The sequence below is a fragment of the Poecilia latipinna genome, unplaced genomic scaffold (genome assembly GCF_001443285.1).
Source record: "Poecilia latipinna isolate Pla-1442-1.1 unplaced genomic scaffold, P_latipinna-1.0 Scaffold834, whole genome shotgun sequence".
Classification (NCBI taxonomy): Eukaryota; Metazoa; Chordata; class Actinopteri; order Cyprinodontiformes; family Poeciliidae; genus Poecilia; species Poecilia latipinna.
The window spans coordinates 127,392-144,414 of NW_015113450.1; the positions used below are offsets into that span (position 1 = coordinate 127,392).

Genomic DNA, 17,023 nt, shown 5'->3' on the forward strand with positions numbered 1-17,023 from the left:
TGGCCCAATGGCTCTCTGTGTGTTTGTGTGTGTGTGTGCGCAGAGAAGGTTGGTCTCATTAGGCTGACTGACAGCTCCCATTTTTCCATAGCACTTTCCACCCATTTGAAAACTCACACACACGCATGCACATAAATGTTGGGTCCAGGGGTAATTTCTCAAACAGTATTTCTCTCTTTGAAACCCCAATCGCCATAGCTGCAATTACTGTAAAAGGGATCCAACCTCCACATACACACACACACACACACACACACATGCACACGCATGAGTGCACACACCCCAAAGGAAGTGAACTAAACCTTCTACCTTTAAAAAGCAGTGTGGTAATTTCAACACCACCACAGGAGAGGTGGCTTTACATTAATTGTGGTTTATGCTGTCATGTCAGCGTGTCAAAAATGTGAAGCATGAACATGTCATGAAATTCAAAACTGAGATCAGGATTTATCTCATTTTCCTCTCTTTCCTCTTGTATATTTCAGTTTTTGTAAGCATGTACTTCATCCTCTCCCTCTGCAGATCTGGAGCAAATTAAACCTACAAAATTTTACAGGCAAACTGTCAGGTACCTCAGCTTATTTGGATTATAATTCTGTGACATGTTGTTGGGGGTTCTTACAGGATTTTTTAAATGGTTGCACAAACTTCTAATTTATGGCAGCCTTTGACACAGCGGATCATTCTGTTCTTTTGGACCACTAAGCCAGAATCCATGGCACAGCACTGAAGAGGTTCATATTCTTTCTGAAAGATAGAACTTTCTTTGTTTTTACTGTCTTGACCTAAATGCTTAAATAATCAAATGACTGCTGTAAATATTGTTCCTTACATCAAGGAAAATAGGTAAAACATATTAATTTCTTACTAGATATGTATTGTAAAGGACCTCAATTTACCAAACTAATCTGTATTGAAAAAAATATAAATTACTTGATAAAGTATATGTAATCAATTAAAGTATTGGAAGGCAAAAATATTGAAAACATGAATAAGCAAAGTTGCAAAAACAAAACACAGAAAGCCAGGAAAATGCCTGGAATCTGTTTTTAGGAATATTTAGAAACATGCCATAATGGGTACAAGCAAATAAGACTTTCAAGACCTTCAGTCATTGTTGCAAACCATGGTAACGCGTTACCATGGTAATACATTCAGAAGTATTTTTAAACTTCTGAATGTTTAAGTGGGGGCCATTGAGGCCATAACACGGAACAGAAACATATAATTTCACAACAATCCATCAATGATCAGGAGACCCTTGCAAGATTTCTGACAGATGAGTGAAAAATAAAATAAAATAAAATAAAATAAAATAGAGATTTTGAGATGAGGTCTTTCAAAAAGACAGCAAGGTGCTCAAACAACATGGCTTCCAAAAACACCTACTATAAAAAATCCACAGCTCAAGCTTGTTTACAGTGTATTGTGGTAGATTTAGACAAGCCAATAAAACACTGAGGGAATATAGTCAGGCCAGGTGAGAACACAGTGGATGTCACTGCACAGAATATTTCGTGGATGAATTGAAAAACCTATTGCCCCAGAAACACTGTGCCAACAGTAAACTTTAGAGCCAAGCGCATCATGGTATGGAGCTTTTTATGTCACTGGCAGAATTTGTATTACTGAAGAAAGGATGAAGGGACAGATTTATTACGACATGCTTTATTAGGAGTCTGTAGCACAGCGGCCTCAAACTCCAGTCCTCAAGGTTCTGCAACTTTTAGATGTCTTTACTACAACTCACCTGGCTCTAATATTATTAGATCATTAGCAGAGCTCCATAGAGCTTGAATGTGTGATGCAGTTTCACCATTTAATTCAAATGTTTAGAAGGAACACATCGAAAAGTTGTAGGACTCTGGACTCGTGGACCGCGGTTTGCAACCACCACTGTAGATGAAACAATGATGGATTATTTATAACCACAATGATCTGAATTACACAATCAATTGGTTTCAGAGGAGCAAAATAAAAGTGGCAGAAGAGCTGAGTCAATGAGCTGACTTGAAGCCAATTCAATAATTATGAACATAATTTGGGACTACATTTCATGAAATAGGGTCCAAGAAACTTGAGCATTTGAAGACGGTGTGTGTGGAGCATGGGGGCAGTTTTGAAGCTTCTCAGTAGAAAATTGCTTTTTTTCTAGTGAGTTTTTAGTGCATTTCAGTGAGTGTGTTCAAAATGTGTTTCCTGTGCAATCACACTTCACAGCATAACCTAATTTATGGACTTTTTAGAGCTGGCTCTTTGCATATGTTGACTACTTGGGTGGCAGCTGAAATCTAGTGGAAATTTTAGAACCAATAAGCAGATATTCACTGGAAAAAAAACCCTAGTAAATTCATAAATCATTAGACACAAACTCTGAAAAAATGGGGAAGAGTGTTTGACAGGCTGAGGATTGACATGGTGATGTCAAAATCGATAGAATCAGAGGAGAGCGTAGTGTTCAACATGGACTACAAAGTATCCACAAGCTGTTTTTTGTGACTTTCCTTTCTTTCATCTGTCTCTCTGTGACAGCTTTTGTACTTGTTTTAAAAGATACCCACTGAAAGCTTTGCACAGACATAGACTTTATTTTCTACCTAACAGAAGCACGCTTATTTGACAATGTCTCTGCGACTTGCGGTACATCAGTGCAAAATGCTTTGGAGCTAATGCACAAGATTCTCTCCATCTGTAATGCATTTTGACAGCAGAGCTTAATGATGATGACTTTCAAGTGTGACAGTGCTGGATTTAGCAGAGTGTGGGTCTCTTCAGTATGTTTGTGTGTTAAAACCATAGGATTTGATAAATGATCTGTCTGAAGCGGTGTCCTTTAGATGGGATGTTTTCCCCAAACAAGGTCTAAACATTTATCATGTGTACCCGTAAATGGATGGCTTGAGGGACGGATGGTTAGACAGGTGGCTTAACGCATGGGTGGGAGGATGCATGGATAGACGAAGGAGTGGGCGATAGCGAAACATTGGATTGTGAGGAGAGGCAGAGTGGGATGGGGAGGTGGAAAGCAAACTCAAATGAAGGATTTTGCAGGTTTATGAAAGGAAAAATACAGAACAAAAACTTTTTAAACAAGTTAGACGTTGACAAGATGAGAAAAACATTTTATCTTTCTCAAAGATTTTGTGAGCTTGCGTTGAATAACATGCATTTAAACTGCGACGTTGGTTTTTCCATGACAGTAATATTAACTTATCCTGTTTTTGTTGGCTTGAGACCTATAATTTCAACACATCTCATGTTATGGATAAATAAAAACCTGTCAAAGAAAAAAATAAACCTAAGATGTCATGTTTTCCTATCCATCTCTTTTACTTTGAGACACTAAATTATGGGTCAGTACCATTTCACCATGTGTCCCTACCACTTAGTCATGACCATTCACACTGAGGGGTGGTTGACTACAACCACTCAATGAATGCAAGTTAGTTGTTAGCTACGAAATATTTCAGCAAATATCATAATGTCTCATTTCATGTATTTTATTCAACTGAGATTGCCAGCACAACTGATTTAGTCAGTTTAGAAATTAATAGTGTCTAATTTGGCACCTTCAGATGTGGTATAATTTGGTATCGTATGCTTTGAAAAAACTCAACAAAAGCATATCAGTACTGGCATATTGGAACTCCAGCAAACATATTAAAGAAACTGGTAACAAGTGATGGTGATTTTGCCTGCTTAAAGGCCAGCAAAAGTGTCAACCACTCAGATTCACAACTTTAAATGATAGAACAAAGTGTCACTCCTTATCTGGACACACAGCAAGAGGCTGTACCAGGAAATAGGATTCAGCTTTGGATTTGCTGTTTGCAGTTGTCATTTTTACTCATCTGATTTATTCAGATCAGTCCAGCTGTGTGTAATGTAATAGACAAATAGACAAAGGAGTTTAATTTAATGCCCGGGTGTAATGCAAAGAATAAAACTAAAAATATGAACAACACGTTTAAATAATGATCATTCAATCTGCATACTTTTTAGGTAACAGTGGAATAATTAATTTCCTGCTAATTCTACAACTTGTGATTTGCGATTTTCAAAGTCTTGATTTTACTTAAAGATAGATGGACTGGACGGTTCCTGGCAAGTTATAGACTAAAGAAAATATTTTAGTGTTTTTACTGAAGCGGTAACCGAACAGGCTGGAAAAGGACACACCCTTTAAAGCAGAAGAATTAATGAAAACATAAAATCTGGTAGGATGTTGAAGAAAGAGAGAAAACAGGAAAGGCTTTTTATAAAACAAACAAACAAACAAACAATGTTTTTGGACATTTTTAGACATTTCTGTCTGTTGTTCATTCGTGTTATTTAACAAGAAGTGAGACTTCAGTGAATTACAGGAAAGATGCACATGTGATAAAGTTCTGTTTCAATCTGTGGAAGTCTTTTAGAAAACCTTCAGAGAATATAACAGGGACTGAGGTTGACAATTAGTGATGGTAATTGCTAATATTCAATGCTAAAGGCAGCTAAATATGTCAAATCTGTAATAAATTGTCTTTATTTAAAATGATGCTGACACTCTTGTTTACGGTCTTCTGTCAAACTATGGGATAAAATAGGTGGGATAAATAACCATCTCCTTCTACAGATAACTAATGGCTGCTCATTGCAAAAAAATAAAAAAATAAAATAAAAATAAATAAATAAAAATTGTCCGGTAAAAGCTATATAATAAGAAAATGTTGGCAATAGGAAATAGGAGAGATGGATTTGAGTATTTTATGGTTCAAGTCCAGAAGTGTTTCTGTAGAAACAAATTTAAGTCTCTGAAGTATGAATGAAGTGTTCCAGAATTATGAGGGGACTTTTGGCTAACACATGTGGACCATTATTACATGGATCAGTTGGAGGACAGGATGAAAAGTCTGATATTAAAGTGAAACATTATACTAAAGAAATAGAAGCAAGAAGGAGAGAGAAGAATGACTAGGGACTGAAAAACACAAATTCATAGTATAAGAGGTCAGAAGAAACCATGGGGAGAGGAAGGGAGATGGAATAAATAAATGAAGGGAAGGTTAAGCTGTGGTGGTCAAGCGAACACAGATTAAAGGAAAAATAATTTTAAGACTGCCTTCTTTCTCTGCTCTGGCTGCTTTACTTACTGTGCCCTCTTCTTTTTTGAGTTTTAGTAAATTATTACTTTTCTACTCCATGTTGTGGATGAAAAACACAGATAATGTGTTTATAAAACAAGACAGAAATGAATTAAGTGAATACAAAAACCTTCACTTCTTTTGGTGTTTTGACAACTATTTGGGCTTTTTATGCACAAGATAATTTGCTAATGTTTTTATGATCTGTTTTTAAAGAAGATTGATAAGCTATTTGATGGTTTTAGCTCTGCTCTTATGCATCCACGAGCCAATGGAAACCCAGGGCTTGATTGCATATTAGTCTTAGTAATTACAAAAACAAGAGTCTATATGCCAATGTTCAGCTACTTGTATACGTGCTTTCATGTGAGTAGACGCATCGGACTGTAAATATGAGTTCTCATGCATGGATACATGCACTGAAACATGGTCGAGTGGAGTTTGGCAGAATCCATAAAGGGCTAGTCCACCATAGCTGATGCAGTTACGTACAACGAGTTGAAAATGGAGCAGTCTGAAATTGTTTTTATCGCAGTTATCGGACCGTTGCTTTAATTGCTGCTCAAGTCTGAGTTCACATCTCTGTGAGGGAACAGTGCCACAAAGAGCCATGGGAAATAAACAAATTCACTGAACATTTACAGATGTACAGATATTTTTATTCTGATACAACTTCAAGTGAGTGAAAGATATAGCCTAAGCTATGATTTACTGTTTCACATTTAAGACCACCTAAGGTAAAAGGGGAAAAAATATGGAAACAGAAAAAAAAAACAACAAAAAGAAAAAACAGGGTCTTAAATTGTTGTATTTGAGCAATTGTTTGTGTAAAATACACCAGAGCCAAAGAGTGAAGCTTGAATTTACACTGAAGAAAGAGATAGCTTATACTGCACACACAATGTGTTTACCTAGGGAGCAGTGGTGGCTAAATAGCCACTTCTCTGGAGCACTGATGCATGTAGAAAAAAAAAAGAACAGTTAAACAATACAGATGTGCTGATGTTTCCTTCACTGCGGAAGCTGTGTAGTCATAGAACCCGGTCGATGTGCTGCATATTAAAGTATGAAAGAGTCATGCATTAAATTGGCTCAGTAGAAGAACAATAATCCCAAAATGCAGATCAGAGCAGCAAAATCATGAGGCTGAAAACCTTAAGATTCAGTCTGTTGTTATAAGTCAGTCATGACCTCTACCATTATGGAGACTTGATAACACTAAAAGGTTCTAAATGCATTTATTTTAGAGCAGTTTTTAGAACTATAATATATTTTTGTAAGTCCATTTCCTCAATTTAGCTTATCTTTAAAAATGTTTCCATTAGAGGTTATTCCACTGTAGCGGAACATGAATTTCCTTTAATAATCTATTCACTTGTGTACAAGGAATGAGAATAAGTATGGAGAACGTGGTAGGTGCAATTCTGCATGATGTGTAAGCAATTTCAGTCCGTCTTTCCTATATTATTTCAGGTGGTGTAACTTTTCATTTTTGCTCCCTCAAGCCGTTCATGTGCTTTCCTTGATCTTCAAACATCTACTAACCGACAGCTTTTAGAAATTCACTTTCAAAGCCCACACTAGAGCTTCCCCTTTCTTGATGTCTCTTGGATTGTCTGGCACCCACAATGCTCCTTACATCTGATCACACTGATCTCCATATGCCTCTTTCTCTTTTTGCTTTGTAGTTCCCTCACCAACCCTCCATTTGGCCGTCAACTTCAAGTATTATGATCTATGGCCCGTGTGTCTTTTCTTGCGTCATATATTTTCAAAAGAGGATTCTGAAGTATATAATATGTCAGCCACCTTTGTCCTCCACTGAAGTTAATATGCATCTTTGCACGACTGCTTGTATCATTTATATGTCCTGCTCATTTCACTTTTGGGTATCTACCAAAGTCTGCTATCCATTGACGCCTCTTCTGCTTCTCTGATGTGCTCCATTCATCTCTACTTCAAAACTTTTCCTCATTTTCCTGTATCCATCTGAATCTCCATCACTCTTGCGTATCTGGGGCCGTCATCTCTTCATTCCTCAAGACGATGGATGGTTTCCTCTAAAGATGACTCTGATCACAGCACAGCTTTCATTTCAGACTCCACACACATTTCATAATGTTCCATGTGAAAGCCATACACAAGCATCCCTGTTGTCTAACCACATCAAAGTCAAATTCCTGAGCAACAGTAACCACTTCAATTAACCTTTGAGGCTATGGTGATTGACGTGATGGTATAAGGCCAATGAGCAGCGCGTCTTATTTTAGAGGCTTCATTAAACTCTTTTAAATGAATTATGTCACAGCTCAATAACTTTTAGCAATAATGTTCAGTGCATCAGTGTGTATCCAAAGACAAATATTGAACACATCCACTCTAAAAGCAGTAATGAGTCATATGCTGCAATAACGAGGATAAAATGGTTCCAAAAATAGTGTGGCTTTGTCAGTATGATTGAACCAACATTTTAAAACAGCCAAACCCACACATAAGGCTACCAGATCTCTAGAATCTATCGTAAATGACACATTAGCAAAATGAAAGTATGTTTGTTGTATTCAGCCTGGGAAGTATTATAAGGCAATTTCTAAACTTTTTAAACTATCATTCCATTGTGAATGATAGTTGTGTACAACGACTTCGTTGTACACGCGAGGGAATAATCTCATGCGTACAATGTTCAAGGCAGTTCAAAGTAGACAAATTCAAAACAAATTCACCCCAATGTCAGATCAAGCAAAAAGCTCAAGAGGTACATCTCAGACTCTAATATTGGGGTTCATAATAATAAAAAGTCGGATAGAAGATCATTCTTCTCTCTAAAAGAAAAAAAAAAAGATATCCCAATTTAAGTTTGCAATCTTGCAGTTTCCTTTTGACAGACGAGGCCAATGGAAAAATGTTTGAGTACAAAGTATAGCACCAATGTTCCATAGTGACTGTAGGTCATGGTGATGGTTTCAACCAAAGGTCACACAGACATCAGGTTTACCATTAACTCATTTTTACACCAAAGTATTCTAGTCTCAGATATTCATTGGAGTCATAAATACAATAAGAAATCTAGTCCAACATGATAGAAAAGAAAATTACCAGACTGTTGGAAAGGGCCATTCAAAGTGTAAAGTTAAACATGATTCAAGTGATTTTCTTGAATCTGAAGACAGGTGTGCAGAAACAAATACTGCAAAATGATGACATCAAGTTATATGAGCTAATGATGTTTGTATTGAAAGGTAATGATTTTTTATTTTTTTTACTCAACTACATATCTTTTAAAATAAGAACAATCAGCTACAACATTGTTTTTGAGATGACCGCTTTGGCACAAAAATAAATGGCTGTCTGGTCCAGAGTTAAAATATGCAGAATTACCTTCAGGAAGCCACACTCACCACAGCTGAAATCAAGAACTTCAACCACAAAGATATTCATCAGAGCATACTACAGAGAAACAGGGAGTTTGGATGTCATCAAACCTATTTATGCAATTTCCAAATTGCGTGTCGTTGCTCAATCCAAATATTTACTTAAGGTTTCCCACCTATGTTTGGTTCATTTGTTGATTAATTAGCAGTACAGAGAGAAAGAAAAGTTTCACTGTTTGTCAGGTTTAAATTTCACTTTTCCTTTTGCAAAGAATTGAGTCTGAATAACATCCTTATCCATTCCAGCCACTGAATGAGTGGTACATGTGGTGAAGAAAATAAAATTAATAAAGGTGTATGAGGAAAACCAACAGTCTTAAAAAAACAACCTTAAACTTGATCAATTTCTTTAGAAACTACATCAATCTCTGTCCCTGAGGTGAAAACCTTTTCTGGTGCATGGCCTCAGCTTCACCTAGAAGAAAACCTGTTAACACATTTCAAATACATTTACTTCTATTGTTCGTCTTTGAAAGGAGGAACAACAATGCTAAGTGGGGCCATGTATTTGGTAAACTTCATGGCAAATTTGAAACTGAAACAAATCAATCAATCAATCAATCAACTTTATTTAAAGACGCAAAAATAGGTCCATAGAGTAAAAGATAAAAAAAAAAATCAACTGCAGTGACAAACAACCTCTAAATAACAAAATAAAATGACAACAGCAGCAATAATGATAGAGACAGATATTAAAGAAGGTATTGAAAGACATATGTATGGATTACTAGGATATATAAATGGTCTACAATTCTTGCATATAAGATTTCATTTGAGAGTTTGTAACCTTAGATCTTGGAACAACACCTTAGCAAACCATTGACATGCACCATAATAACACTACAAGGTTCGACCTTGGTGGAAAGAGCTTTCATCCCAGGAATTCTATAGTGGACACATATGTTTTTGCTATAAGGAGCCCTTAGGGAAGTGAGCCCACAAAAATTACTCAAATGGAGCAACACACACCAAAGCAGCTGAGAAATGATCCCTGTGTTTCCAGGAATCAAACCAGCGGCCACAACTCAAGTAATTTTACTAAAACTTTTCTTTGGAAAATTGTTTTCTTTCATAAAAAGTCTTGGTTTAATTAACTTTGAGCATGATTTCTGAACATATATAGAAGTATAGATCCGGTTGCCATGTAATTCTACGTGACTTCATGTCACATTAAAACCACAGACTTCAATGCAATTTATTTTTACCCTGACTCTGCCCCTAAACCTGATCCTTAGCAACCGTAAGAACAATTAACACCTTAGTCCCAAACCTAAATCCCAACTCAAACACAATGCTGCAACAATGTAATAAATGCTAAAGCACAGACATACAGTCGTACTCACATGCTGCCACTTGTCATGTATGAGTGGCCGGTATCGAAGGAAGTACTTCAGAGGAAATGTATCTATATCGGGCCATGTGGCGGGGCTGTGCCAGGACACCTCCAGCCTTCGAGGGTTTAAACGGATCGGGGATGCCGTCACGCGCTCCGGGGGGTCCGGTTTTACTGCAAAAGGTGGACAAAACCAGCATTATGGACAAAACCATAGCAGTCAGTCAATGGTGATGAACATCTTCCGATGTGTAACCCTGTAGTTCTTAAATATCACTGCGTAGCTGATATTTTAAATGTTTTTCCGCACAACACTGATATATTTTAGACTGACGTGGGGTTGGAAACAAAGTAAAGAGGAAAAATTGTATTGAAAATCAGAAAGGATGCTTATGTGTAATTATGGATGGTCACAAGTTAATGTTTTTAAATAATTTCCAACTTTTTATGCACTGCTTTTAGTAGTTTATTTCTGTTCTATGTTTCAAGTAGAATGATTTAGACGACTACAAAGGTGTTTATGCTATAGGAAATCAAGGCAGAACGGAGAAACTGTTTGGAGGAAGTGTTGCAAGGCAAATATAAAAGGCCATCAGACCTGATGAGAAGGTATGTAAAAAAAAACTGTTCACTAAGAAAGCCCTGAATGAGATTGTGACAATTCAATTTGGAGCTTTTCAGACTATATTGAATGACCCGGTCTTTGTTATATCATTCCCACAAGGGAGCCCACTGGCCTGCATCTTCAGCTACAGGAAACCCTTTGCTCAAGTAAATGCACAACTACACACACATCACAATGGGAAATGATAGATAGCCACAATTATAATCTGCATGTCTGATAAAATGGTGAAATGCATACCATCATACACACAGATTGGCAACCAAACAAGAAGCACACTGACAAATTCAAAGTAGCAGCAGAGAGGAAGGCACAGACAAAGTAAATAAGCAATTAAAAAGAAAATGTCAACAAAAAAGCCTTTTTAGCCCATCAAAAATAGGCATGATGACATGCAGTGTGGATTCGCAGAGTCTCGTGGAATATTGTTCAACAACTGACAGATCTTTTAAATTTCAAATCATTGTATGAATGGGTGGCAGCTAATTAGCACTTAGCAACAGAGAAAAGGGAGACGGTAAACATTTTTCAGTAATAATTATTAATTGAGGGAAACGATGGTTGTGTGAGTGAGGACATGAAGCTCAGGCAGGTTTCAAACATTTACTGTAACTGTGAGCATAAAGTTTGTCAAGTGAGCAGAAACATTCTGGTATAATGGTTTTTATGTAAATTTAGTTTTCTCTCTATGAAACATGAGGCTGGTGAAAATATAACCCGTTTCGTTTTGTGGCTTAAATGTGAATTAAACAGAGAAAATGTATAATTCACATTTTCTCTGTGTCTGAGCCAAATGAAGACAGCATTTGACTGCAGACTGGTTTTATGCCAACATTTTAAGTTCCTTTCATTTTATAATATGTATGACATGAACTTAAAATGACTTTTTAGTGCAAAACAACATCAATATGGGGTGAAAACTTGGTGCAAACTGTAGCCAAATCATCACGAGTAAAACATGGATGGATTACCTTGAGAAAAGTAAAACTTGCATAACTGCTGTGTGACTTTCCAATTTTCCAACTGGAGATTGAGGTAACAAAACAACAGCAGGGTGAAATGTGCCGACGCATGACACATCAGAGAAACGATGCATGTCAGAACGGGAGCAGAAAATATCTCTACATTTATATTGTAAGAACTGTATTGTTTTGGTGAGCACTATTAGTATCATCATATAACAATGTAACGTAATAAACTCAAATTTCAGCTATGCATTTTATGATCACTACTTCTGGTTTAGTTGGTGCCTGTGTTATGCACTGATGCTAGGGTTATTCCAAATGTAATGTCATCATTCCCCAGTGCCTCATAGCTGTAAATCTCGGCTGCCTAGTGATTACTTTTTTTTATGCTTTATTACATATTTTGGTCCTGAAAATGAATATGAAGTTTGTCAGCTTAGAGTTTGAGCACAACTGAAAGATAAAATGAGTAAACATTATAATAAAAGCCTTACTAAAACATGCCTATATTTGTTAGAAAATATGTAAGATGGAAAAGGAAAAGAAGTAGATGCATTTCACATAAGTAAGACGAAACTAGAAAATATTATATTTTGCTCTTTGTCCCACCAAATGGATAAAAGAATATGCACATGAACAAACCAGATAAATCTGAGAATGGAGTGCCCAAAGGCTTTTAAAGTATCACTCTAACTTACAAAGAAATAAAAAAATGACAGCTTTTCATTGTATGAGTAAAAGAAAATCTTCTTTTTTTTTATTCCAAAACCTCTTAAGAATAGTTCCTTTGAAGGTATTATTTCCAATGCAGCATCTGAAACACACTAAAAACAAGAAAAAGCAAAATGTAGAGATATAATCACCATGATTGGAAAAAAAAAAAAATCTCTTAATGATTATACAAATTTTAAAAGAAGGAAAACAAGGAACTTGATAAATTTGAGTGCAGATGTATTTGTGCATATGTGGAATTGGCTTTATAAACTTTACTTTTATTGCTATTATCCTGTCATGCCAACCCTCTGTCGTTCGTTAATGAGATGCCTTGAAATGTGTGCTGTGATAAAAATCTGAGAGCTGTGTGACATACATTATCTGAGAACAGAAGAAAGGAAACAAAAGAAAAGCTGTCTTCGTTATAGAAAAAGTTTCAATGTTCTGCTGAAGCTGAACAAAGATGTTTCTCTAAAAGCTAATTTTTTACGCACTTACTTTTACAAGAGTGAAGAACAGTATTCATCCACTTTTTTTCCCCTTTTACACCATTATAGGCTTGTCCTAATAAAAAGGCTTTCAGAAAATCTGAACTCTGATGCACCAGATGATGGATTCTCACGCAGTACTTTGACAAACAATAAAGACGAAGCAAATCAGTGCTCTTTGGTTTCCCATGAAATCTTTAAAAAAAATCACTTCATAAAAGGAAATGGAACAGAAAAAATAGCATATGTTGCTGACTCTATTGAAACCAGTCAAACGCAGGACACCCATTCATTCACAGACAAATGCAGCTAAGCTGTTTTCTAGTGTCAAAACCGCCCTGCAAGCAGTGAGCACTAAATTAAATTAAGTAAATGATAGCAAAGAAACTATTAAAATTGATTAAAGCATAGCCTTCTATTTTAAGGAACAAAAGCACTTATCGCACCAGAGAGTTTGTCAAACAGCAATTATTCTGATTTACAGCAAATTAGATTGATCTTTTCCAAATGTACAGTTCCAGTGAGGTTTACATAGTCTCAGAAAAGACATGGAATGTAGTTGTTTTTTTTTTCTTTTCAACAAAAAATCCAGACGTTTTCATGTAATGCATGTATTCGCTAATGTCAAAGGTACACGCGAATGCTCACATGTTTACATACACTCACACTTTGGTTGAGAAGTTGCAACCTTGACCAAATTCATGCAAGATGCATCAATATTTTTGCCTGAATTTTTACTGACAACTCTTTGTAACACTTTCTTTCTTTCTTTCTTTTTTTTTTTTTTTGGCATGTACATAACTTTTAAGTATTGTCCACAGTATTTTCAAAACCTTAGATCTTGGAACAACACCTTAGCAAACCATTGACATGCACCATAATAACACTACAAGGCCATTCCTGAAGTTGACAGTTAATCTGCTTTATATACTTATATATTGTCAGAATGAGTAAAAAAAAATATCATTCTATTGGGAATATCCAATTGTGCACAATGTTCAATCACTTTAAGGGAAAGTTGAAACACTGGTAAATAGTATTTTATTTTGAATATACTCTCCTGTGTTAAATAGTCAGCCCCATGCTTGTATGCACAGTGCTCTTGAAATGCTCACCTGGAATCCTTCACACCAGCTTCCCCTAAATGTAATTTCGAGCCATTAACTCAAATCCTTTCCACTGCTCATTTTCCCCTTTTGTAAATATTTGTTGAGTATGTTTAAAAGCAGAGTTTGTGCCAGAAAACCAATTAAAACGAGCTTGACCAATCCTGCCAAGTACCAACGGTGCATATCCAGCCAGAATTATGCAAGAATATTTTGAATGGAGGTTGTCTTGTAAACTTTCCTCTGAATAACAGTCGGTTTACAAGAGCACTTGTAGCTTTAACACCTCTTCATTCATTCACTTTTAATAAGGTCATTTGCTGATATAATATTTAGAACCTACAGACATAATATTAGCTAACTAGTCTGGGGATTCTTTAAGCATTCAAAGTTGTGACTGAATCAACACCAAGCACATGCATGGACACGCACATCTCCTCTCATCTAATTTTATCCAATTCTGGTTGGATGAACAGGGACAGTTGAGGAACATTTTCCTTCCACTCAGAATTGAGAAGTGCACAGGCAAGCATAAAATTGCTTTATTTATTTACGATTTGCCTCGTTGTCCCTGAAAATGAATGCCAGAATTAAAGTTAGAATAGCAAAGAAAGACTCTCAGCAAAGCAGGAATGAAGTGCAGATGAAGTAAAGAGAGACAGCATTTTGGTTTAGTGCAAGAGGAAAATGTCTTTTCAAAAACAAATTTCAAATTGCATATATATGTGCAAAATATTTAGCGCAGAAAGTGGAGTAAATAATAAAAGGTTGCTTTTGATCTTAAACTTGTTTGTTGTCACCGAACATTTTCATTGTGCTAGGTGATTTACTTTTATAATTTACTTTCTACAGTTATTGTAGAAAGTAAATTAATTTAAAAATCGCAGTCTTATGAGTCTTACCAAAATTAGTGGGTTATAAGGTTTTAGGCTAAAAACAACTATACAAGAATTATTTTTGGCAAGTTTGCAAAACTTCACAAGATCTCTGCATACTATAAGTGGTTTATTCCTTAAGCAAAAAAGATGCAGTTCGAAATCTTTGAGTGACAAACCTTTTTAGTCATTAAGTGCATGGAGCCCTTTTTAGTTGCAGCTGAGAGTTCCCAGTGACTGTTGGCTGGTCATGCTAGCTGGTTGGAAGCAATTCCGGTTCACACTTCTGCACAAATCACCTCTAATCCTCAGATGCTGTTGGCTCTCTGGTTGTCATCTGATTATTTTATTCAGTTTCTCTTGGGATGTCCTGACTTTCATTTATTACTGTAATAATGCTGAAGTACCTGTACTGGCTGGGACTGTTACCTATTTTTTTATCAACCACTTTCACAGGTTGTGTCATTTGCTAGTGCAAGAATGTACCTATTTTTTTTTTTCATCGTTTTGTATGATTATCAAGATTAATGTGTTTTAATATATACCTATGTAACACTATTGTGTATCCTGCTTACTTTTTCTGTGGTCTTAGATCTACTGCTTTCAATAAATAAAGTTAAACCCTCACCTTTCTATCCATCTGGAGCTGTGCCATATTTATTGTGCCTAGAAAACTTCAGTCTAAGATGGTCTGAGGAGAATTTAGTATGGAAAAGAAGGACATGGGCAATTTTAGTGCCATAAGTTGAGAGCTTACATTTGCAATTTGAAAGCAGGGTTTCAATTTGTAATGGTTACACACAAAACTGCTGTTCTCCTTCAAATATTTTCTATTCTGTTTTAGGGGAACCAGGTTTTTACAGCTTTTTCATTTTTGTTTTCATCCGACATCTTTTTTCTTATAATTGTTCAGCATAAATTCAACATATTTTTACACCACAAAAACCTACAGCGTAAACTTTTTTTTTCTTAATAATACAATGTGTGCAACTGCACTCCATTTTCTGTTTTAAAGGCATGAACGACAACCTGCTGATGTTTTTAGATCACATTTAAACAGAAAAAACACAAAAACTTTCATTTCAAAAGGTTGAGAAAAACAAAAAAAAAAGAAAAAAGAAAAGCACCACCTTGTTTTCCTTCTCATTGTAATGTACATGATTTGGCTCATGATGAAAGACAGAGAGCAAACAAAGGAGGGAGATGAAGGGGGGAGAGCAGAAAATGAATGTGAAGTTCCAAAAAGTGCATACAACGGGGAAAGTGAAAGCAGATGGAATGAAAAGGAAGTGGTGAGGTATTTCGATATCTCCAAAAGGGATATTTCCTCAGCCAAGGCGCTAATCCGGCTACCATTAGCATTTTCATGAGTCCCGTGTCTGGGGGCTGGCAGAGCATGTCACTCCTTCACTCGGTTGCTTGTATTCACACCCACCCACACAGATACAGCACAAACTTTCTCTTTCTAAATACCAAATGTTTTAAACCAACACACGTTAACACAGTCTCAGGGCCCTGTTGCTGCCTTTGTGCGTGTTTATGTGTCATGCAAGCCGGTGCCACGCTGGCAGTGCAACAGGGGGGAGGACTGCTCATAGCACTTACCCTTATCTATCAAAGTTTCCCCCCCAGTCCTCCCTTAAAACGAATTTCTCCCCTTCACTGCTTTTCCCTTTAGAGTTGCTGATGAATTCTATTACTGCTGTTATTATGTGACGTTCAGGACAAATTCCTCCCCATCAAACCTGCTCTTCTTTAAAGAAGATGTGAAAAAATAATTCAATGAAAGAACTGACGCTCAGGTTTATAAAATATGCTGGCATAGCAGCGGAATATTGACTTGCGATTCATTTGAATTAAATCAATTTAAGGCAGCACGAATGGCTGAAACTATGATGCTTTATTATCTGGTGTTGTCAGTAATCACATGGGAGAACTTCAGGTGATTGGCTCCTCAGACGGAATAAATAATAAAAAAAAAAATAAATAAAAATCCAGCATTCTCCTGAAGTTGTTTGACATTTATTTGCAGAGTGCATTTTCAATTCCCTTTGCCTCTCTGGCACCAACTATTGCTGTATGTGCAACAAAACTCCAAAGGGAACTAGAAGTGTCAGAAAATCAGTTATCTGTGGTCAAACGACTGCATTATTATGTTTTGAGTGTTGGCATCCTCAAAGGGTCGCTTTGACACACTTTTTTTTTCTTTTATTCATTTGCCAGAAACCTGTCAGCAATGGAACAAAGATGCTGGATCGGTCCCTGAACTAAGCTGTTGTAGAATTTCAATAAAAAAAAAAAAAAAAAAAAAAAAAAAAAAAAACTTACCGCAAGGGGGGGGGGGTTTAAAAAAATTAAGTTTTTTT

The 17,023-nt window shown here is 36.3% G+C and overlaps 1 protein-coding gene across 3 annotated transcripts in view; it reads right to left on the reverse strand.

Annotated features, from left to right (window-relative positions):
* cntfr (ciliary neurotrophic factor receptor) overlaps positions 1 to 17,023 on the reverse strand; it is a 249,873-nt gene that overhangs the window by 20,497 nt on the left and 212,353 nt on the right. For all 3 annotated transcript variants that reach the window (XM_015047586.1, XM_015047587.1, XM_015047588.1), the window contains one exon: positions 9,898 to 10,061. In XM_015047586.1, the coding sequence (XP_014903072.1) occupies positions 9,898 to 10,061 (164 nt within the window). The remainder of the gene's footprint in view (positions 1 to 9,897; positions 10,062 to 17,023) is intronic.